Here is a 25127-nt window from a genome sequence, read left to right on the forward strand (position 1 = left end):
ATGTTAGTAGGTATTTATCCACGCTGTCTACATCTTTCTTTTGCATTATTTACTTACTTATTTATTTTTACATCTTTATTTAGAAATGACGCAAATCGGTTCAGAAATCTCGGAGATTTCGGTGTACATAGGTAGAAAAACACAACTCCCTTTTTGAAAGTCGGTTAAAAAAGTAGCCTATGTTACTCCCTGATAAATTCTCTACTTGTCTGTGAAAATCCCGTCAAAATCGGTTCAGCCGTTCCCAAGATTAGCCTTTTCAAACAGCGCGTATTTATTAATTTCCAAATTTTATGTCTTTATAGCTATCGCAAATAGATAATCCCCTTTTTAAAGAATATAGTGTCTCGTTTTCATAGAATGGAAAAATATAAATGGCGGGATTGCATTAAGCCATCGGAAATACTTGAAAATTTATGCTTGATCAACCATTTACCTTCCCCTGTGTTCACGGACAGCAGCACAACTGTAATGGTAAACAACGTTGAATACAAAGACACCGAACGAGGTAAATTTTCAAGGCGTTTTATTTTTTATGGATTTTTGATAGAACAAAGATTTAGCTAATCACCGTCAACCACCGTCAACCTTTCTTTTGGCATTCAAAAGAAACTCAATTGATTATTTTTAACCCCCGACCCAAAAAGAGGGGTGTTATAAGTTTGACGTGTGTATCTGTGTATATGTGTATCTGTGTATCTGTCTGTGGCATCGTAGCTCCTAAACTAATAAACCGATTTTAATTTACCTTTTTTTGTTTGAAAGGTGGCTTGATCGAGAGTGTTCTTAGCTATAATCCAAGAAAATCGGTTCAGCCGTTTGAAAGTTATCAGCTCTTCTCTAGTTACTGTAACCTTCACTTGTCGGGGGTGTTATAAATTTTTAATTTACACTTGTTAAATTGTATTTTTATGTGAATTGTAAAGCACAATTTCGCATTTAATATAAAGGTATTTTAAGTTAAGTCAGTTGTTTTTAGTCCGAATATACTGGTTTTCAAATGAGTTGCCCAAAAGACTCTCTTCGTCATTCCTTCATTCAGCTTCACCTATTCTACCTTTTAAAACTTCGTGTTGTCAGGTTGATATGAAGTACTATTTCACATACAAATTCATAAGATGATCAGTATCGATCAATACGGATATTCGACCTTATCTCATTTAGATAAGGTCGAATATCGTAGTGATCTGATTTTGTTTAGGGTATCATCATCATTATTTAAACATGTCTTTATAATCGCGGGCCCAGATTTAGAAAAATAAAATTGACTATTAACTGAAACTGAGTAAAATATTATATTTTATCATAGTTTTATATTCGCTACGATTCAATTATACGCATCGCAACTTCTATTGGAAACCGCAATAATCCATCTCAAGTAATAAGCCCTTAGGCAAGAGGTATTGAATTTTATATAATTAAACCTACGTTTACTATAAAGGAAACTGAATATATTGTCCTTACTCTATGTATACCTACATAAATATGACTAATTTATATCTACTCTATTCAAATACTGTAAAAGACTCTCTCTCTCTCTCTCTCTCTCTCTCTCTCTCTCTCTCTCTCTCTCTCTCGTGTGAACTTCACTTCACAAAGGGTAAAAACGGAGCCCTATTAATATCACTCTGCTGTCTGTCAGTCTGTCTGTCCGCGTCTCACAGGTCTCTTAGCTCGTAGATGAAATGAGTTACAAACCTGAAATTTTGGTACCTATTTAGTGTAGAACGTTGACCCAAATCCAAATATTGAATTAAAAATTCAATTAAATTAATGTTTTCAATATTACAATGGAGTTAGATAAAGTTTACAGCTTAGGCACCCATGCAATTGTCTCCTGTTTATCGGTTTTCTATCGGACATTTCTTGCAAAGTGTCTTCACTTTTACAATTTTGTTCTTCTCTCACCGTTTTATTGCGGAAAATAAAGTCGCCGTAAAAGTAGTCATCATTTTGTGGTTGACATGAAATTAACTCATACGAAACCTTTTCTTACGGTGAAGAAACTAACGGCTAAGGTGGCGAATGTCCGTGTTTTATTCTATGTAACTTGAATGACTTCAAAGTTCAAGGCAAAGTGAATGAGTATTATAGAAGACCTCATCATTGCTTCCCATCAGGCATGATTATTATCAAACGCTAGTTTATCATTCAATATATAACTACTGCCAATTTCCTTGCTCTTTCTTTTAAATTAACATTTTGGGTTTGGTTACACTATCACAATCCTTTCAAGTAAGCCGCGTTCATTTTAAATTGCATTATAATATAACTTAGCATCAGATAAAATCACAGTCAAACAATGTAAATAAAATGAAAATAGAATATTGTGTATTATATACGAGGCATAATTTTCTACATAAAATGCCAATATGGGTTAATTAAGAGGGAAGTAAATTAATTTTCCTTTTTTTAACCCCCGACCCAAAAAGAGGGGTGTTATAAGTTTGACGTGTGTATCTGTGTATCTGTGTATCTGTCTGTGGCATCGTAGCGCCTAAACGAATGAACCGATTTTAATTTAGTTTTTTTTGTTTGAAAGGTGGCTTGATCGAGAGTGTTCTTAGCTATAATCTAAAAAAATTGGTTCAGCCGTTTAAGAGTTATCAGCTCTTTTCTAGTTTTCTTGTAGAAAAAAAGGTTAGATAACCGTTAGGTTCATAATATTATGTCAACAGACAAATGTCAAGCTGTCAAGATGGACGTTGCCTAAACACATAATTATTTATTTGAAAATGATGTTTTGGAAAACTCAAATACTTTGGATCGTCGGGGGTGTTATAAATTTTTAATTTACACTTGTATTCTAAGTATCCAAGATTACGTTCTAGTATTGAGTGAGCTGGAAATGTGTAAATTAAAGTATTTGAAGTATTGAGTAAGGTAAAAGTAAAAAAAAACTATGTGATACTTAAAAATTATTTCTGACTGTTTGTGCGAAACAAAACAAGATTCACGAAATGAGTTCGCGTGATCGTGATGCCGGCAGAAAAATTGAGTCAGGTAGTTCAAAAAGGAAACGAGGTATCAAAAGAAAGCAGGTAAATCTACGTGGATCTTTCGTCTTATCATTCGTTAGATTATTGCGCTTTAATTAAAGATTTTAGTCTTAGGAAAAGCCACTTACATCAATTTTAAAATTTATCATCTCTGTATTTGTTAATTTTGTAAATCTTTTAATGTAAAATATTTTAAAAGTCTATTTATTTGTATAACTTTAGCATTTCTTCTCAAACATGAAAAATACCTAAACAAACAAACAGACCTACTTTCGCATCACATACTTTTCACGAAGAACAAACTAGGGCCTCGCAAGACCTGCCGCCCGGAGCCTCGCAATGGCTAAGACCGCCTCTGAAACTATACTTACTGTCTATCTAACTAGATGGTTCCCGCAACTTAGTCCGTATGGATTTAGATTTTTAAAATCCCATGGGAACTCTTTGGTTTTCCGAAATGAAAAGTAGCTTGTGTGTTATAAAGGTACAAATTTCAACCAAACCGGTTCAGTCATTGTGGCATGAGTAACAAACTCTGAAACAACTAAGCATTTTTAATAATATTATTACATCGTTTTGATATTTTAATTTTATAACCTTTTCATAACATTGTGTTTTCAGGTTAACCTATTCCTACTAAAGTACCTATTTTATTCCTTAATTTTGATTCATGCTTATTTGTTCATTTACCTCATAGATTGCAGCCATTTTACAGCCATTGTACCGCTGCATTGAACAATAAGTTAGGTACTTGATATTATCAACCTGATTAATTTAGTAACAAGATCACCTCCCGCATTTTTAATTTATCATATTTTGTTGATTGCCCATTCAATATAGATATTTGGTATTTAGATATCTAAAGATCTATGTAATTGGTGTCACACATAGCTAAGCTATCGGTAATCCCCTTTAATCCATTTTTGGATATGACGAAAACACGCTACAATTCTATATTTGAAAGGTCGGCGCAACGGAATATACCCAGTAGGTACCTACTCAGCCAGTGCATATCGACTACCTGAGATTTTATTTGTTTACCCTACAACTGATGAAAGTAAAATGAACCTAATCGATTTAGTCCAATGATAAACAACTTCGTGTACAAGAAAATATTAAGCTTACTCGTGATTGGTCGGCGTCGAAGTGACTTGTATGTCACTCCACACTTTTAATGCAACGGCCATAATTTATTTGCCAATGAAATTGAGTTGGATCAACGGAGAAATATTCGAGTTTTTCATTTCACAAAGGATAAATTCGTTGTGTTAGCTGTTAAATTTTAATTTCTAGTCGTTTTTTGTTGTTTGATATTTAATTGTGATGGCTAAAAGAATGCTGAATAAGAAAAGAAAACAAAAGAAACAAAAAAACCAAAAAAAACAAAAGAAGATTTTATGCACGAGTAAATACAGGGTATCTTTTTGCATCCGCGTTCTGTTATTCTTCGGCATACCGATATTTTACTTTCTTGTGAACTCACATAATGCAACTGTCGAAGAGGATAACTCAGGTAAGTAACGTTGAACTAAATTTAACGATAATTATCAGTTCACCTAATTAAAAGAATATGTGCCTTAAAACATGGTTCTTAATGGGGTGTTAGTGTCAAAAACTTTCGTTGTTGTACCCAGGTCTGGAACCTAGTCTTGCATCTCGCCACCTGTTGGGACTAATTGAACAAGGAAATAAAAATTGCACGCCGCCAGCGATATTAGAATTTCCTTCTGATGGCCTGAATAGATCCCAAAGACAGCACGTGAGTGACATTAATTTATCAATTTCTTCTTTTCGGGGAGTCATAACACTTCTCACTTTAGTAATCTCAAAGAGACGCCTATTTTTCTTTAAAAACTAATGCGCAATTTCGAAATCCTGGTACGTTTTTTGTCAATAGACAAAAAACGTGTAGGTACCTACATTAGATCTTCCATGTCGGAAAAGTTGGGAGTAAATGAGCAAATCGAAATAGATGTAATGTTGTTGGCTTAGAATCACCGTTGTTGGTGTTTTTTGAACATCATATACTTCATTAAGCTTAGCTATAGTATTCATGTATTCATTGCCCTGTTTTATAGGATACAATGCACGGTAATGCCCTTGTACTAATGCAGGCAAGGAAACTTACCAGAGAAGTGTCCATGGTCCATGACCGTCTCCATTTATCTATATTTAGTCATAATCATAGTTTAGTATTGTAGCTAATTCTGTTGTAGGTAAATAATCTCTAAATTATTCAAGTGTAAGTCTAGTGAATAGCACTACACTTACACTTTATTAATTTAAACAGTTTTATAAGAAATGGGTATAAAGTATGTTGATAGATATTGTTACATTGCTATAAAATTCAGACGAAGCTAGTTTCACTTGTATTTTCTAATCCTGCATGAAAAATTATTAGAAATAATATTTAAAAAATCCCTGACTTAGTGACTGATTCACCAACGCCCAGCCAATCTACTTGCTAAGTAGGTAGTTTTTCATTTTAAAATAATTAATTTGCTTGTTATTATTAATTATTAGGTATATTGCAATATATTTGATGCTAATTTATAAAGTTTTGCCACAAAATCTTACAGCTAGTTTTTAATAACTAGTTAAAGCTAGTTGTAACAAAAACTTTCAGTAAGAATTAGTTTAAACAGATTTTTATGCAATACATATCTAACACTTACCTATTGTACAAGTTAGTAGTATTGTACCGTAGTATTATTGATATCTTGATACCTAACCACCTAACTAGTCACGGGTGAAACCACCCACCAGCTAGACGATTCGCTAACTTAATGCTCATTTCATGATGTAACTGATATACTTAAAATTTCTTCACAGGGATTTATACTGATTCATTGCGTGTTGGCCGTGTACTGTTTTTTACTGCTGGGGATCATCTGCGAGGATTACTTTGTGCCTTCGTTGGAAATATTATGTGAACGTAAGTGTCTTAACTATCGTGATTCCGTGAATTATAGATGATACCGACTCACGTAGTTAATCGTACGTAAGTCCGACTAACCAGTAACCACGTGACCAAGTTTTGAACCCATCCGGGGTTCTTTTTTTATTTATTTACCCTACCAACTTCCGTACAATTATGACTATAAAAGTACAAATTCACTGCAGTATGGTCGTCCATCACAGGTGCACTTATGAATGTAAATAACCTAGCATAATCCAAAGTAAAAAACTAGTCTGGAGTATGTCGACTTACCACGTTAGCATAGCCGGGATCATCTCTTTATATTTATGTATTTATAACGTAAGTGTCATTGCATAATTCACCTTATATAAACATTGGTAGGTTGGCTTAGCTTATCTGCAATTTCAAAACTTTATTTATCTTATAAATAACTCCCTAGTATTGTAATATTGTTATTGGTGTTGATTTAGATGTGTGCATTGCGATTGGTCAATTTTTTTTTAACTTAAAGGTCGTACCGTAAGGGGTTTGCATTGCCATGTTCCCAGGAACTCCACGAGATCTTAACGGATTTCGAAAAGAGGGCTGTCTCCGTCACTCGTTTCCACTCGTTTCATACAATCGTAGTTCCAGTTTCATTTGAATACTAATGGCATAAAGTCGGTAGTTGTTCTTAATAATATGTGCACATGTCCAATTCAGTGATTTGCTTCATTACTGTAAAAGGTGGTAAAAGACTGACTTGTCGGACTTGTCATAGAATAAAAAATGATATGTGAGCTAGGTTCTGGGTTCGTCATCTGCTGGTTCAATTGGTTTATGTTTTTCTTTTAGGCGATACCCTCAATATTCCGGATAGCATTACTGGCCTCACCATTTTAGCAGCGGGCGCTAGTCTACCAGAAGCTGTGTCAAGCGTGATTGTCACAATGCAAGGTAAGGTATCTTGATTTATTTATGCAAGGCTGCAAAGTTATAACTTGCCGCTAGTGTTTGTATTGAATTTCGAACAATCGAAGGATTCTAAGGTTGGATAGAGTAGCAATACAGAATCCTGAGCGTAGCGAGGAATTCAAAGACACGAGGGCAAATTATTTTGCAGCCGTGCGACAAACACAACTTTTCATATCACTACAGCGAGGAAAATGCTAGTAGCAAGCAAAACAAAGTTATGCGAACTGAATATAAGAAAATTTCGAAAACAGTTCTTTTTTCAGTTGTAAAGTTGTAAACAGTTGTACTTGGCAGGAAACACGGAAGCTGTAAGGGTATTTCACAGCTTAGCGGTTCGTATTCAGAGCAAAAACATTTCGTGCGTGTGAATTGGATATCGACCACTTATGGATGCCAAAGTTTACGGTGTCTCGCTGTTCTGTGATAGAATGGTGAAGGAGTTGTTGTCATAAGGTTGTGAAGCTTCTGAGCTCACTCTCCTAAGTATTTCTGATAGAAAACCGATAAGCAGGCAACATTGCGTCGGTGCTGTAAACTGAGCACTTTGTCTTTTGGTTAAAGAATTTATTCTCAAAAGAAATTATATAAATTTCACTTTATAAAAAATTATAGTGACAAACTTAAGCAAATTTTATCTTTCGGCACAGCGGGAAGCAACAACACAATCGTAAAATATTAGCGTGTTAGGTAGTCTAATATCTAATAATGTACCCGGCAATGCACATAGGTTTCAACATTTCCCGAGCCGACTCAGATATTTTTAATCACAAAATTTTTAAGTTTTCATTTTGAATTTTTTTATCTTACTAATATTTTTTATTTCTGTAGGTAATTTATTTAGATTTACTTATCGCGTTTCAGGTCACGGTTCAATGGGCATCAGCAATACAATAGGATCGAACACTTTCGACATCCTGCTATGTCTAGGGTTGCCCTGGCTTGTCAAGTCCTTGATCTATCCTTCGTATCCTGATAATCATTGGGTGAGTAATACATAGTTCCTACTTTTGGACCTGACGTAACATTACTATTTTGTGTTATTTAAATGATTATTAGCTGTGGCCCGCGACTTTATGCGCGTGGAGTTGGATTTTTTTAAATCCCGTGGGAACTCTTTGATTTGATTTTGATCCGGGATGGAAAGTAGATTCAATAGAAAATAGAATTACATACTCTGTAAAAATTTCAACTCTCTACGTTCTACGGTTCATGAGATACAGCCCGCTGATATACAGATGGATGGACGGACAGACGGACGAACGCACCGACGGACATCGTAATAAGATCAGAACCCTTTAGCACTCGTCGGGCATGGAACCCTGTGAACTCTAGGTACATGTATTTTGCCATAAATCTTTCTTATCTTTTCGATAGCTTAGTTAACTGTAGGTTCAGAAGACAGCCGATTCAAAATCGGGGGTATAAAATAATGATATTAACAGGGCTCTCTCCGTCACTCGCTCCATACAATCGTAGTTCCAATTTCGTTTGAATATTAAGCAACCAAAGTCCATGAAATTTTGCAGACATATTCTAGAAACTAATATCTGTGTCTGTGGTGTTTTAGATTTTTCTAAAAATATGTAGTTTTAAAATTACAGGGGCTCAAAGATTTGTATGTAAATGTTTAAGACCGCGTAACTTTGAAACTGAATATTTTAACAGAAATCTGGAAAACCACAGACATAGATATTAGTTTCTAGAATATGTCTGCAAAATTTCATGGAATTTGGTTGCTTAATATTCAAATGAAATTGGAACTACTTTTGTATGAAGCGAGTGATGGAGAGACCCCTCTTAATATAATAACACAGTATACAATTATATAGATCAATACCTAATAAAAACTATTCGGATTTCAGGTAATGATCAACTCAAGTGGCCTCTCCTATAGCGCTATATCTCTTCTATCTACGTTATTAGCATTTTACTTATTCCTCCTTTTAAACAAGTTCCAATTAGATTGGAAAGTAGGTTTGTCATATGCAGTAGTGTATGCTGGGTTCCTTGTAATGGCTGCAATGATTGAGCTCAACGTACTTTTCCCAGTTAATTTGCCAATTCGCCCACATTCATAAAAGTATGTTTTGTAGCGAGTATTGCGGGACCGAACATAGAGAAGCAAAGTGAATCGGTCACCTTAGTTATTGCATGAACATAAGGTTTGGACCCTAGTAAAAAGCTCCATAGCAGCGACCTGCGAAGGTGATTGCAAAGTAGCAGTCCGATCACAAGTCAATTTCTTTGCGGCCTTGCTTCGAGAAAGCTTGCAAAAGCAACGAATAAGCTTAGTCGCACTGATTGTGCTAAAGCTGCAACTTGCAGGATCCCTCATGTACTTAATCGTAGGTTTATTCTTCATGTTCCTGGTTGTATAAGAATTTTTAGAAGTCACATGAGAAACGTCGCCGTCGCGCGTCGCTGCTTTTAATCGTTATGTGGGTCCAATCCATCAAGCCAAAAAATTATGAATATTTACTACCTTTACTCGATGCCATCGAAGAAAAGTGTAGTGGTTAAAATAATTAATTTACATTGTTAGTTAATAATAATTTTAGAATAATAACTTAATATTTTATATTCTGACGATTTTAGGATTGGAATTTTAAATGTTAATAATTGTTTAACCTTACTAATATTTAATAATATTTAAATGAACTGTTACTATTTATTTGATAATTTTCTATAGGCACTGTTCTAGTTTCATGTACTATCTGACAATTCTACTTTTATTAATTATAGACATAACATATAACACGGTATCACCATTAGTTCACTACTTTCGGCACGTGCAAGCCAATAGGTGAACGTAGCGAATTGCTCCAGATTCTTTATGCAAATCCTAAAAGTTGGTAGGCGCTGGCCACCTGCCTGGTCTGGCAAATATTCGCCAAGATGTGATCCTCAACATGTTCGCCGATTGCGTGGACCATTGTGAACTAAGTTATTTAGGTACATACTAACAGTTTCCATTTCTTTTGCATGTTTTTAAAATGTCAAACGTCCGCGCTAACAGAAAATTAACATAATTAGTGTTAAGGTCAGATTTTAATAATTTTAATATTTTATAGTATTTCATAGGTGTTGTTACTTAAATAAGAAATCTTTACATTGTCACAATTTTGGTTCACTAATCTTGTAATTAATGAAATCCAATTTAATTTTATGACATAATCTCTAATAATATAATTAATTAATTTTATATTTCTCTACTTTACCTGCCGAATCTCGTGCTTGGAGATTGCTAGTCTATTTTATGGAAAGTGGCAATGTATATAATTTTCATTTCTTCATTTTAATAATTTTCATTCATATCAATTCTAATTTCTGCATGATCAAATAGAACGACTGCTTAGTTTCTAGTTTATGCGTATTAAGACTCAAAGCAAATTGCGGCGGACCGAAATGAAGCGACGCGTACCTACCTGTTATCTATTTTTATAAATTAAACTAAACTTCATATCCATTACTTTAGGTAAGTATATAAGTATAAACAGATTGAAGAATTAGTCTGACTGCGCGTCAATTTGATTGTTTTGTTAAATATAATCCATACAAAATGTTCATGTTACGTAATGGAGATGCATTTTAGTTTAATTAGCAACATTTAAAATACGCGTTGCATCTCTTCGACTCTCCCACAATGTGCTTTGAGCTCTAATAAATTTGATTTTTATAATTTGATAATATTATAAGGTACTTAATTGAAGATTTATAATTTTTTATGATAATTTGTTTCTGTGGTGTTTGTTAAGACTATGGCTATTTGACAAATCGCAAAAACGCTGTACTTTGAAGTAAATTGTTTATTTTTCTAAAGCATTAACAGCTATTAAATACATGCAATTAAAAACTTCAGTTTGTGAAGATTATAAGTGCCTCTTTTAATTTTGTATACATTATCCCAATAAAAAAAAAAAACAAGTTGAAAACATTGCTGTTCGCAACTTGTTCTGTAAAAATTTTCTTTAACATCTTGATACTTTGAAGCCAACCTCCAGAAAATGATATGTTTAGGTTTAGCAATCAATTCGAACTGTTAGTTTTATACTAAATGTTTTTAATTTCTTAAATAATCTAAAACTAACCAAAAAACTTCCTGTGCTATTTATTTTCTTGCAGGCGCTCTATGGAATTCAGTGTCCACTGGACTGTCATGACGGGCGGACTGCGCGCGTCATTTCGTCGCAAAATATTATTTAAAATGAATTTAAGCTTATTATTTTTGAATGAAAGTTGTGTTTATAATCGTTGAAAAATAAAATAGGGATTTTTTCATTTCTAAATGAAGCCTGCTTATATACTAAAATTTATTCTAAAGTCACGGTTTTACCAGGTAAATACTCGGAGGTTGTCATAGATTATGATGACAGATAGTAAGTGTTCTAAATAGGTATTATACCTATGTTTTTAGGAGATAGCGCGCCTCGTTCCGGGTGCCGTGTTCCGAAATGGATTTCGTAGTAGTGCAAGTTTGGTGCAAGCCCCACATGACGGAGGGGTATGCGTCAGGCATTTCCTGTGTACAAAAAAGACCTATATTTCGGATCCATTTTTCATCACTGACATCATGCACTATTCAAAGACTGGTCTTCAAGCATTGAGGAATTTTGGACGAGAGACATCTCGAAGGTTCCCGAAGGCTGCCTAACTGAGTTAGATTTGTCGGCTAGCTAGCTTTTTTTGAAATTGGACCTACTTAGCTGGATTGTGTGTTAGAGATTTCTTATGAGATATTATATGTACATAATAATATAACCATCATAAGAAAGCTCAGATTCATGCTGCGGGCAATGGGGAGAGCCTAAAGGTTGGAACGCCATTTCGGCGGCCGTGTTTCCTGCCATATATACCTTAGATACCTGCAAGCCAAGAGTGAATAGGCATCTTCTAGGTAAGCGTGCTCCAACTTGGACCTCATCATTGCTTTCTTTAAAGCATGATTGTCGTCAAGCGCAAGCGCAAAGATTCAGGCGGCGCAAACCCGTAGCATGTGGAAGACCCTATTAAAGACTTATGTTCACTGTGGACGTCTGTCGGTTGATGTTGATGATTATGTCTTTAGTGCAAGTAGTTCAGTAGTTTCAGAGTTTATCGATAACAAACAAACAAACCTTTCCTCTTCATAATATGTACTTAGTAGCGCAAACTTGGAAAAAATCTCGTGGAAACTCTTTGATTTTCCGAGATAAATGTCATTTTACCTGGCAGCCCTAATCAATTTTATCACTGATAATAATAACTAATTCATAACCGTTAAACCTAAGAGTCAAAATCTCGTTTTTCTAGTCGTTCCGTAGGCTCTTTGAACTCACCGCATCCCAAGAAAACCTACCATTAGATGTAGGAATAATGGAAAGAGGTCACAACCCTCAGCAATAAAGAATACGATGCGTAGAGAGATGTCACTCTCAAGGTCTTTAAATGTATCCATGCAAAAAACCACGTCGACTGGTTGCTCCGTTGCAGCGTGATTGAATATTAAACCAACAAACACACTTTCGCATTTGAAATATGGCCAATGATTATAAGAAACAGTTTAAATCTCTCTCTGCTCTCTGAGAGACGTTAGGCAAAGTGAACACGAATTATGACACTTCTGTGTTCTTATACAAGCTTAGGTCTCTCAATTTTGTCAATTAATGTCAAATTTCTTTCTCAGATCAAAACCTAGTAAGTGGTTTAAATTCAAGAGAAGTTTAGGAACACACCTTTGAGAACATGGAAAACTTGCAGGTATGCAGGTTTCCTCACGATGTTTTCCTTCGCCGTTAAAGCAAGTGATATTAAATTGCTTAAAACGCACATAACTGAAAAGTTAGTAGTGCGTGATTCCAGGATCGAAGCCCCGACCTTCGATTAGGAGGCGGACGTTCTAACCACTAGGCTATGACAGTTTTTAAATTAAAGGGGTTTAAATATTTTAGTGTGAAGACTGGCCTACACATTTATTCATAACATGTGCATCATTTTCTTTTTTAGGGTTCCGTACCTCAAAATGAAAAACGGAGCTCTTAAAGGATCACTTTGTTGTCTGTCCATTTGTCCGTCCGTCCGTCAAAAAAACCTATACAGTACTTCCCGTTGATCTAGAATCACGAAATTGGTTCTCGGATTTATTCCTTTACTTGGGCTATGAGAGTTGAGACCTATCTACCTGCCCATAATTCTAGGTTAACGGGAAATACCCTATCGGTTTTCTTGACAGACACGACAGACGGACAGACGGACAGAAAGACAGACAACAAAGTGATCCTGTAAGGGTCCCGTGTTTCCTTTTGAGATATGGAACCCTAAAAACATTATGTAAGTATGCAAAGTATTTCCCTTGCAAACCATATTTAACAGTTGACATGTAGAGGTCAGAACTCCTTTTGACTTTTCCTATCTTACTTTTAAGTTTTAATGCATTATTAAGTATTTACTGTTTTGACATGGTATTTAGATAATGGGTGATATTTATTTTATTTAATCTAATTCCTTTGAAAAACTTAGTAAGGCGCATTAATCTATTAAAAACCTAGCGAGTTCATAGACTTACTATGTTTTAAAATGGTCAAAGCGACTTACTAGCTTTTAATTTTACTTTAATGTGGGTGTCCTTACAATACAACGGGACATACTATGAAAGTTAGGCTTATGACATAAAACGATTTTCGGAAAAATGACATTTACTTTGTTTTGATATGGGGCGGTCGATATAATTAGGTACTAGGGTAAAGGCTCAAGTAAATGAACAGATTGGACGTTTTTACATGTATTAAGAGCTGGAATAAAAAACCGGCTGATATACCTTTTTTAAATATTTTCTTACAAATTCTTACACTTTTTTCAATTTCAATTTCAAAACCGTGTTCCGTTCAAACCGTTCAAAAGTGCGTGTGCGTCCATGTGTGTGTGTGTGAGTGTGTGTGAGTATATACTTGTCTGTATGTTTGTACGAGTGTTTGTGAGTGTGGTATTGCGTTGTATAACCACATGAGTAGCGAACAGAGTCAAAGCTTCATACAAGCGCGCTACGATAGGTACACTACTACAAGCTAGAGGCGCGTGTGTGCGTGAGCACAGGCGCTACGTCGCGTACGGAGAGAAATCGGTTTATACCGGCTCGGCCTGTGCTCAAGCTCAGGGGCTGCAGTACACGTCGCGCGTCGTGTTTTCATTTAATTTAATGTTAATGATAATAATTTAAATAGTGTTTAAAATCTATTTTCTTGAACTGTCATAGATTTTGTTCAAAATCAATATCTGAGGATCCCTAGGATCACAAAACAGGAAATTGTTACCAAAACTTAAAACAGTTGGCACCATTTTGTAATTCTTTGTTAATTGACCGATTTCGTTCAAAATCGATATTTAGAGCTCCCTGGGATCACAAAATAAGAAACTGTTACCAAAATTTAAAAAAGTCGACGCCATTTTGAAATTCTTTGTTAATTGACCGATTTCGTTCAAAATCGATATTTAGAGCTCCCTGGCATCACAAAACAGGAAACTGTTACCAAAATTTAAAAAAGTCGACGCCATTTTGAAATTCTTTGTTAATTGACCGATTTCGTTCAAAATCGATATTTAGAGCTCCCTGGCATCACAAAAAAGGAAACTGTTACCAAAATTTAAAAAAGTCGACGCCATTTTGAAATTCTTTGTTAATTGACCGATTTCGTTCAAAATCGATATTTAGAGCTCCCTGGCATCACAAAAAAGGAAACTGTTACCAAAATTTAAAAAAGTCGACGCCATTTTGAAATTCTTTATTAATTGACCGATTTCGTTCAAAATCGATATTTAGAGCTCCCTGGGATCACAAAATAAGAAACTGTTACCAAAATTTAAAAAAGTCGACGCCATTTTGAAAGTCTTTGTTAATTGACCGATGTCGTTCAAAATCGATATTTAGAGCTCCCTGGGATCACAAAAAAGGAAACTGTTACCAAAATTTAAAAAAGTCGACGCCATTTTGAAATTCTTTGTTAATTGACCGATTTCGTTCAAAATCGATATTTAGAGCTCCCTGGCATCACAAAACAGGAAACTGTTAAAAATTTAAAAAAGTCGACGCCATTTTGAAATTCTTTGTCAATTTACCGATTTCGTTCAAAATCGATATTTAGAGCTCCCTGGCATCACAAAAAAGGAAACTGTTACCAAAATTTAAAAAATATTTTTAACCGACTTCAAAAAAAGGAAGAGGTTCTGAATTCCTCGGTATCTTTTTTTTTTAACGTATGTTCCCCGATTACTCAAAGACGCCTGGACCGATTTGGATTTTTTTTTAATACTTCGCAGGTGGTCCCATATAAATTTGATGAAGATCTGATGAATATCTTCCGAGATGGAGAACGGAACTCCTCAATGGATAAGAGCAAATTGCTCGCGATCAGTGTACCCTTAATCTTAATCTTAGTAAACAGTAGGGTTTTAACTGGGTATGGCATATTATAGTACAGTGGGGCCACTAAAAATTGTGAAATAAAAAATTTTCAAAAGAAAAATAAAACCGACTTCAAAAACCACAATCACTAAAATTATTTTTACTTTTTAGTGTTTGTGGTTTTTAAAGTCGGTTTAATTTTTCTTTAGATTTTTTTTAAAATATTTATTCTGGTATTCTTCTTTCTTGGATAAGGATCCCTCTTGGGTATCCCCATTTCTCTCTGTCTTTGGTACTATCAAGCTAATTTTCTCTCGCGATTTGCACAATAGCATTAGACCAACGCGTCTTCGGTCTACCTATTTTTCTTTTGCCTGCTGGACCTGGCCAAGGGGAGATTTTTCCTGTCCTTCTTTCATCTGTAAAAATCGATACAATATGACCATTTGCATTTCAGTTTTAGGGCATGTCTCAAGGTGTCTGTAGGCTTTGTCTTTTTTCTTATGTCTTCAATTCTCACTTTGAATATTTTTTCCTTAAGTTATGCTCCTTGCCATCGCCCTTTAGCAAGTCACTATTATTCTTTTTATATTCTTTGTCTGGACCCATGTTTGGCTGGCATAGGTGAGGCATGGCAGGATGCATGTATCTGTAACGGATCTTTTAAGATGTACTGGGTAAGCTCCTTTCATTCTTTCCTTTTGTGCCTAGTACTTGTTCGAACTGATGTTAATCCGTCTGTCTACTTCCTCTTCTGCACTTGTAACGCTGAATGAGACTTGTTTTTTAAGATACATTTAGGAGCATAGGTATTGTAGTTCCAATACTTAATTGTATTTATTTGCCTGTTACTATAAATATGGCGGCTGATTGAATGAGGCCGATTGTTGTAGGTACCTCTGCGAAACTGTTCAAAAATAGTAAACTGAAGTAAGTAGGTACTACTTACAAAATTATGTCGCTTTTCATTGATAAATATGGATTTCGAAAATTTGACCACATTTCCAAATTTCGCGATATATAAAGTGGCTTCCGATTCCGAATCATTTCACTGGCATACAAAATTCAACTTTTTTGTTTTATTAGGTTTTGAAACTGTTTCTTACTAATTTGACGTCGCTGATTTCAGATCTACTTTAATTTTTTACACAGCAGCTCTAGTTTTTGAGATACAGGTACCCCCGTATTTTGCACTATACTCACACTTTGTATGTTCACACTTTATTAAGATCACACAAGTAATTTCCAAAATTTATTGAGGTGTTAACATCAAGAAGAACATCTGCAAGTTATTCCAATCATTTTTGTACCATTTGGTGGCGAGTACGTATTAAAGAATGTCGTGCAAGTGTGTCTAACTTTGTAAAACAAGCATACTCGGGCTACTTTGAGAACCCATTAGCAGCTAACAGCAAGGCCTGGACTCCAAATTTTTAAATGTGGAAGCTGTATTTCCTCATTGCGTTTATGAGCAAATAAGAATCGACCCTACTTTTACTAAAAAAAGTATTATAATTTGGCGCGAACCATCTAAACACCATGATGATTATTATTTCTGCATTGTGAATATAACCAGAAGAAACAGCAAAAAAATTGTTCCAAGCGACTCTATTGTAACTTGCAGTCTACAATTAGAACGATTCTGACTTCTGGTGATAAATCTGTACCTCAGCCCCAACCCAGTACCTCCAATCTACTTCAAGAACTTTCAGAAGGTAGTGACGATGTAGTGACTTTTACATCTCAACTTAGACTATTCAATCAAAATGATTTGGACCACTTAATGAGAGATCTTAGATTGTCTAAAAAGCATCAGAACATGTGGCTTCTCGGCTCAAAGGAACAAATCTGATAACATGTGTTACGGTATATTGTTCTCACTACTCTCAAAACATTCAGCAGCTGATGTTGCACTTCCAGCGACTTGGGTGCAACATGGGCATTAAGTTTTTCTCTATTATACAGAAAGGGCTCTATTATACATTCTAAAACAGGTTTTATTTATTATTATTATGTAAAATAGTTTTTGATTTATCGCGCAAAATGTAGAAAAAAATATACAATAAGTCAAAAACTGTGAAAATCTGACAATTTTTTTTGAATTCCAAGCCGAAAATATATTTAAGAATTTATTTATTAATAGGAATCGAGAGTTTATGCACTAGATAGAGTTCGTTCATTCACTGAAATTCCCAGTTCATTTACTGGCAATTTATCCTTTTGTTAAATAAAATAAGTTATAATAATTAATACCACGCATTTTATTTGATTTTTTGATATTTAAATAATTTAAGAGTGTATACGTACTGTGTACAGACACACAAAATATAAAAATTATATATAGAACGATTCTCATATACCTTAATTTTAGGTCAATGTCAGGGTAGTCCTTATTTGTTCATTTACTGGATCGTTTACCCTCCTACGTCAAAATACTAAAAGTCCGCGTAAATTTCGCAGATTGAAATGTCTGCTTGATTAATTGTCAATAGAGGGTCATGACATGTCAAAATTGCTAGTTTGAAGGTGAAATCGTCTATGTCATTCGCATTGGTTTTCCTCTTAACAGAGCTCTCTCCGTCACTTACTCCATACAATCGTAGTTCCCATTTCATTTGAATATTAAGCAACCAAAGTCCATGAAATTTTGCAGACATAGTCTAGAAACTAATATCTGTGTCTGTGGTGTTTTAGATTTTTCTAAAAATATGTAGTTTTAAAATTACAGGGGCTCAAAGATTTGTATTTTTCTTTAAAAAAAGGCCCAACTTTGTGCTCGTTTTTCTAGACAACGAAGCAATTTAATGAAATTTGGAAAAACCACAGACCTAGAAAATTTAATGAATATTATGTAGTAAAAAAATTATCGTTATATATTTTATATTGTTATAATTATGTGGGAACTACGAAAACCAGAAATTACACCCAGAAATCTTGAAAATTTCGTGCTGTCTCGATTTGTGCAAGCGGGGTGGTGAAGTGCGGGGGACGACACGTGAAACTGACAGAAACGGACAGTCTAAACACACGGGCCACATTTAGACTGCACCCGACTCCAAACTTGTCGATAGGTCTAACTAAATACATTTCAACTTGCGTTAGACGTATGCGTTACCGACTCAGACGTTGCCTGTAGATAAAAATATGTCTCATGTTTGCTGGCAATAGCGCATGCATCAAACCCTGCAAGTTGCAACTCTCTTGCAACCTATTCCTCACGCAATACGCACAGCTTTAATATTATAATTTTTGACAATGTATACTATATGTAATGCCATATCACAGGTCACTCTCTGATTTATTGCTAACAATTTACTTCCAAATGCAAAGAAATCTAAGTGTGTTGAATTCACACTGCCCAATACCAGGACCTTAAATGACATAAATTCATTGATAAATAATCATATGTTGAAAATAAAGGAGAACCCCGTGTTTCTCGGTATAATGTTAGATGCAAAGCTTCTATGGAACACCCACATATCAACACTTGATGGTAAACTCAGCTCTGCTGCTTACACTGTTAGAAAAATTCGACAGTAACTTTACTAAACTTTAGTAGTCAGGTCCCCTGCAACATCAGGATTGAGGAGTTGGAATCCAAATTTTTTATTGAACAATGTCGCAAACTTTCTTTATCGATTAAAAAAACTACCCAAAATTACGCAGTTAGGTTACCTGCCAAATTTCATGGTTTTGAGTCAACGGGAAGTACCCTAGAGGTTTTCTTGACAAACACGACAGACAGAGAGATAGACAACAAAGTGATCCTATAAGAGTTCCGTTTTTCATTTTGAGGTACGAAACCCTAGAAAACGTAGGAACGGCATTCCGAACCAGTGGTAAATTTTTCTGACCATCCAAAAACACTTTGAAGTTTACCTAAAAGTTTACAGGAATAAAAATTTATCATTGTATTCCATTCCATTTCATTCTATTCCATTCTGTTCAAAGATAAATAGATAATTATTATTTATTATTTTTTATTTAATATTATTTATTTAAGCAACAAAGGCCCACAATATTATGTTAGTAAACATCTTAACCTATGTTAGTAACTAAATTATAATGTAATGTATGTTAATAAGATACTTATTCTATGTTAGTTAATATAATTAATATACTTATTAACTAATGCAGACATCCAGTGCGCTTTGAGAGCGCTGTCCTGTCTGTCTGCTATCACCTTCAGGATAATGTTGGGACTTCTCTCCAGCCTGCTTTTAATTGAGGCGATCCGTTTCCGCATTATTACGAAGAAACCGTCTACACGGTTCTCCGCAAACATACCGGACGCGCTACAGTATCGAGGCAGTCCCAACATTATTCTGAAGATGTTATTATACTGGACTCGGAGAGCGTTTATAGTTTTTTGGGTATAGTCAACCCACAGACTGCACGTGTAGAAGCTCTGACAAAAGGACTTGAACAAAGTGACCTTAACTTCTTTTGTGCAACGTGCAAATCTGCGAGCTATCATATTCCCTCTAACCGCCAACGCCCTCCGTTCCCTATCTATGTCACAGTTATCTTTCATGTCTGCTGTAACCACATGACCCAGGTATGTGAATTTGGGCACCCTAACCAGCTCTGCACCGTACAGTCTCACTGGAGGTACATAGCTGGGAGAAATGCTACCCGCCGCAAAGACCATTAGCATGCTTTTTTTTACATTATATTTAAGTCCATGCTTTTCAGCATAGTCTTCGCACACCCTCAGCAAATCTCTCAGCGCACAGACCGATGGGCTCAGCAGCACCATATCATCCGCGTAACTGATGTTATTAATCATCTGATTATCAATCGAACATCCCGCATGCATGCTGCTGAGCCCCTCGATCAGCTCGTTCATGTACAGGCTGAAAAGCTTCGGTGAGCTCCGTCCACCTTGCCTGACTCCGCATTCCAGCCTATACGTGTCCGAGTATACCCCCGCCCACCTTACCTGGTTAACCTGCCTTGCATACCAGTGCCTAAAGATGCTGATGAGTTCCTGCGGCATGCCAGTGCGTCTGAGCTTGTCCCAGAGTATCGGGTAAGACACCAGATCAAACGCTTTTGAGAGATCCAAGAAGCAGGCGTACACTGGTGTTTTCCTGCTCGTATAATACTTGACTGTCTCCTTTAGGGTCAACACGGCACTCTCGGTGGAGAGCCCCGCCCTAAACCCAAACTGTGCATCATGCAGGTCTAGGTATTGATCCAGTTGTCTATCCAGGAGGCCGTCAAGTATCTTGGCTGTTATGGTAGCTAATGAAATCGGTCTATAGTTTTTGATATCTGTAACGTCCCCCGTTCTGTCCTTCACAACTGGCACCACCACATTCCTCATCAATTCCTCTGGCAAGTATGAATGGACCATGCATATGTTATACAGCAGACATAAAACTCTAGGCAAGTGCACACCAGCATACTGAAGATGCTCAATGCTCAACCCATCATGCCCTGGCGATTTTCCACGAGTCATACACTTGACAATCTTCTTGACCTCTTCAGTTTTAAAAAAGGCCAAGGTGTGATTAGGTTCAGCATCAAGTCCCTCCACTGTATGCTCACTTACATAATCGTGCGTAACAGGCAGCGCTTGCACCCTGAAATGATTCATAAACAAATTGGCTATGTCCTTGGTGTCACTAATTCCGCCGACACACACAGGCAGGCCAGGCCTTGGCGTTAAACTTCTGGTACACTTCCAAAATTCTTTAAACTTTTTATTCTTATGATTTTTAGCAATAATATCCATTTTAATTTCGTCTTGGTGTCTAATACACCATTTTAATTTAGATTTAAATATTTTCCTGCTTTTAACCATAGAATCATAATACTGACCCACGGAGGGCTTGCCAAAATATACCCATACATGAAAGCAACGCTTAGCCTCCCTGTGCGCCGCCTACATGTCGATTCCAACCTACCACTACTTTATTTTTATTTTTACAATTTTTTTCCCTATAAGTAGCAATCGCAGCCTTTGACATTACATTTACTATTCTTAGGTACATATCATCAATAAGTAGCCTATGATCGACACACTGACACATCTTATTCTTCACACATTCAATCATTTCACAAGGAAAATCTATGTAACGTAGCTCCTCATTACAAATTTGAGTGTACTTCTCTACCTGAGTCAAGTCCCTACACCCCCATATAACCCTATTTATCTCTTTTTCTCTACCCGATGTCGGCATTGAGCGACGAAAAGCACCAAGATTACAATTAATGACAAGTGGAAAATGGTCAGAGGAGTGCACACCATATTCCACACAAATGTCCTGAATAGTTATTCTAGCCGCTCCCGTAACTAAGCAATGGTCTAACCATCGCCTACAGTTGTTATGAGCATCACTAATGAACGTAAATGTGTCCGAGTCCATACCTAGCAGCTCAATATCCGCACATATCAATTTTTACTCCGCGCAAAACGATAAAAGTTCCTTTCCAAAACACCCAGTCGGGTGGGCATTAAAGTCCCCAAGTAAAAATGCATGTTCCGCCCCTGCATTCTCAATAATAGCACTTAACTCACCTAAGCACTCCGTAAATATAACTAAATTTTCCATACAATCAGTAGGCATGTATACACTGCATACTACATACTCACAACCACTCTTTGAGATTTTTATCGCAGCTATACGATTATTATTTGATTCGATAATACACACTTTATCAAACATCGATTTACGCCACAGAACCGCAACGCCGCCATGCGGCCGGCCGCGCAATATGCCCGATGTGATGTCAACAGCAGATTTTCCGTGAAATTCAAAGTCATCGTGTATCTGACCCAAGAAAGAGATATCGTAGGGCAACAACCAAGTCTCCTGCAACGCTATAATATCCACTTCATGGCAGAGTTGTCTTATTTCATGGACAGAAGTCTTGACATTTTTACAATTATAACTAATAATCTTATTTACGTAGTTCGTACTGGCCATTTAAGTTTGTAAAGGAACCGTATTCGCAGCTATACTGTGTCTAAAATATATAAAATTACGGAAGGAAATCCCCTCCGGCCATAACGTATCATTTAAGTACAGATTCCTTTTGCCTTTAGACACCCATACTTTATATGAATTGTAGCCTTTATCTATCTTCATATTTATTTTTTCTAGCTGCACTACTTCCTGAGTATTACTATGTATGTAGTCTATAATATCTTTTTCAGTGGTATCTTTATGCACATTCGATATAATATAATAAATAATAATTAATAATAATTATTAATTATTAATAATAATTAATTAATAATTTAATAAATTATAATATAATAATATGATATAAGATAATAAAAATATTTGTCACCGAAACAATAATTTACGATACATCGACCAATATCAATTTTACTGATGACAATCTGACTATTACCAAAGTGAACGACTACTATAATATCTATTATATACGACTAACATAATATGTATTATAAATTGTGTGCCGTTTGCATTCTCACTAGGTTCTCATTAAGTTTGTTTTATTTGGTTAAACTTTCTGGCATTTATATTGTTATGACGTTTAATTGGCAAACAGACTGTTTATTGGCTGAAACTCAAAAATTCAGCCAATCACAACAAAGAAAATATTGTAATAATGATTGATGCAGCTTTCTGTAATTGAAAACAAAATATTTGACATTAACTTGAATGTGACAGTGTTTTCCGAATAGGGTTGCCAGAGGCCCCGTATTTTACTGGTTACCCCGTATGTCAGGATAGAGAAACCGGTAATTATGAAAATAAAATACGGGGCAAATAAAACTAAATATTTTTAGGGTTCCGTAACTCAAAAGCAAAAAAAACTCTTATAGGATCACTTCGTTGTCTATCAGTCTGTCTGTCTTTCCGTCTGTCCGTCTGTCCATCTGTCCTTCTATCCGTCTGTCATGTGTTCATGAACAAATATTAGTATTTTCAATTTTCAAAGTAAGATAACTACATATATCAAGTGGGTTATCATATGAAAGGGCTTTACCTGTTCATTCTAAAACAGATTTTTATTTATTTTTATGCATATTTTTTTTAATGCATAACAGTTTTTGATTTCTCGTGTAAAATGTCGAAAAAAATACCCGAATCGGAACCCTCGGTGCGTGAGTCTGACTCGCACTTGGCTGGCGAAACCGAACACTGACGTTATGTCCAGTAGAAAGAATATTTTCCTTTTGCGGCAATGCGTAGCCGAAACCCACTCGATATTGATCATGGTCGTAGCCAAGGCGGCGGGGCTTGGTTTGAGGATGTTAGCCTTTTTTTATACAAGTTAGCCCGTGACTTTAATCTTTTCTAGTGGTAAGTGATGATGCAGTCTAATTTCTTGGCCGTTAGGGCCATACTAACCATATAACTAGCCATGACCGAAGCCTCCCACCAGACCAGTAATTTAGAAATGGCGACTGCGCCTGGGAAGCCGTCAAAAACCTAAGCCTAAAATAATACTTACACTATTTCTTGCATTTGCTTACCAATTTTTTTTGGAAATATATCAAACATTTCGCGCTCACTTCACTCGCGCTTTGAATTTGTATTACTTGGTGTAAGCCCCGCAATTTCGTTTGCATGAATTTAGAGTTTTAAAAATTCCGTGGGGGATTTTCCGGGCTAAAAAGTTTATGTCTGGGATGCAAGTTACCTCTGAATAGTAAGTACCAAAATTTTGGTAAAGAAGATGGGCCGTGAAAGGGTAACAAATAGATAGGCAAATAGATATACTGTCGTATTTGTAATATTAGTATGGATAGGGAGCTTTAAAAATAAAATCTTGCTATGGCTAAACTCGTTTCCCTTTCACTTTAATTCTTTCTGTAATTGAACCAAAAACACTTACGCTCACTGCGCTCGCGCTTTTTTATTGTTGTATTTTATCTCACTGTCAAATTGAAAGGCGAAATTCCACTAACCAGGTAATTAGCCCATAAAGTTGAGCGAATGTTTTTTTCCTCATGACAGGATTCAGTTCCGGCCCTGATAAAACCTCTCCCGAAATCGATTCCTGGCTACGGCCATAGTATTGATACTGTGAAGGTGGAATTACAAGTTAAATGTAAATTTAAGTTAAAATGCAAAGATTGTATGCATGAAATGTATAACATTTTGCTTTACAAAACTAGAGTTTTTAAAAGCTATTTAAATAAATAAATCTTTTATTTAAAATCACATTGCAAACACAGTTCACCAATCAAGACACGGCAACATACAGAGAAAAAATACAAAACTTACAAATAAACTGAAATATCTAAATAGGCTTTCCATGCATTTCAGAGAGAACCACCGCCTATTTCTTCAAATACTTCAAATTTTTAAATTTCTTCAAATCTAAACCCCGTATTTTTGATGGTGGTAGCCTGTAAATCAAAAAGAGGCAGGTGGCAACCCTACTTGCCACATGACATTACAGAATGAAAAATTGTTTTCATTACTCGGTAAGCCTACTGCCATAGTTTCACAGAAAGTGTGACGGTAGTTGTGACCTCTGATTGGTCGACTCTCTTTCACTATTTGCTAAAATTGATGATTGCAACAACAATTTTTTCTTTTTTGTAATCAAAAACAGAACACGGACGTCATACAGGTTGACTAATTGCAATCATTTCTGACCGGCTAACATTGTTCCGCTAGTGGCTCAAACTCACTGTCGCAGCAAGAACATGGTAAATTCAGCCAATCACAGCAATTAGAATTGGTTATCACAAATGCACCGATCTAGGAACCGAGAATACACGAACCAGGGCAGATAGAGATGAGAACAATAATATCATACGTAGGAAATCGACGGGGGATCGTTGACAATGATCCTCTTAAGTATATGTAGTTTCGATATATTAAGCTAATAACAGAAATAAATAGTTGTTGTCAATCATTCCATGTGTTCAAAAATAAATATTTGAGAT

General features: G+C 35.7%; 2 protein-coding genes across 2 annotated transcripts in view; both read left to right on the forward strand.

Moving 5' to 3' along the window:
- The window catches only part of LOC123880482 (fer-1-like protein 6), a 62202-nt gene that overhangs the window by 28320 nt on the left and 8755 nt on the right, over positions 1-25127 (forward strand). Inside the window, exon 25 of the mRNA XM_045928622.1 lies at positions 360-508. Coding sequence (XP_045784578.1) covers positions 360-508 — 149 coding nt within the window. The remainder of the gene's footprint in view (positions 1-359; positions 509-25127) is intronic.
- On the forward strand, positions 4137-10187 carry LOC123880219 (sodium/potassium/calcium exchanger 5-like). The gene is made up of 6 exons (XM_045928214.1): positions 4137-4512; positions 4634-4758; positions 5832-5934; positions 6754-6855; positions 7735-7856; positions 8736-10187. Exons 1-6 carry the CDS (start codon positions 4323-4325, stop codon positions 8949-8951), a joined length of 858 nt encoding a protein of 285 aa, XP_045784170.1. The 5' UTR covers positions 4137-4322; the 3' UTR covers positions 8952-10187.

This window comes from Maniola jurtina, chromosome Z (genome assembly GCF_905333055.1).
Source record: "Maniola jurtina chromosome Z, ilManJurt1.1, whole genome shotgun sequence".
NCBI lineage: Eukaryota > Metazoa > Arthropoda > Insecta > Lepidoptera > Nymphalidae > Maniola > Maniola jurtina.

What these genes read in the sequence shown, in the direction of transcription:
- LOC123880219 (XM_045928214.1), top strand. Translation starts at nt 4,323, where the DNA reads ATGGCTAAAAGAATGCTGAATAAGAAAAGAAAACAAAAGAAACAAAAA. An exon ending in GTTGGAAATATTATGTGAAC is followed by an intron (nt 5,935 to 6,753) that starts GTAAGTGTCTTA and finishes TTTTTCTTTTAG; the next exon opens with GCGATACCCTCAATATTCCG. An exon ending in CGTGATTGTCACAATGCAAG is followed by an intron (nt 6,856 to 7,734) that starts GTAAGGTATCTT and finishes ATCGCGTTTCAG; the next exon opens with GTCACGGTTCAATGGGCATC.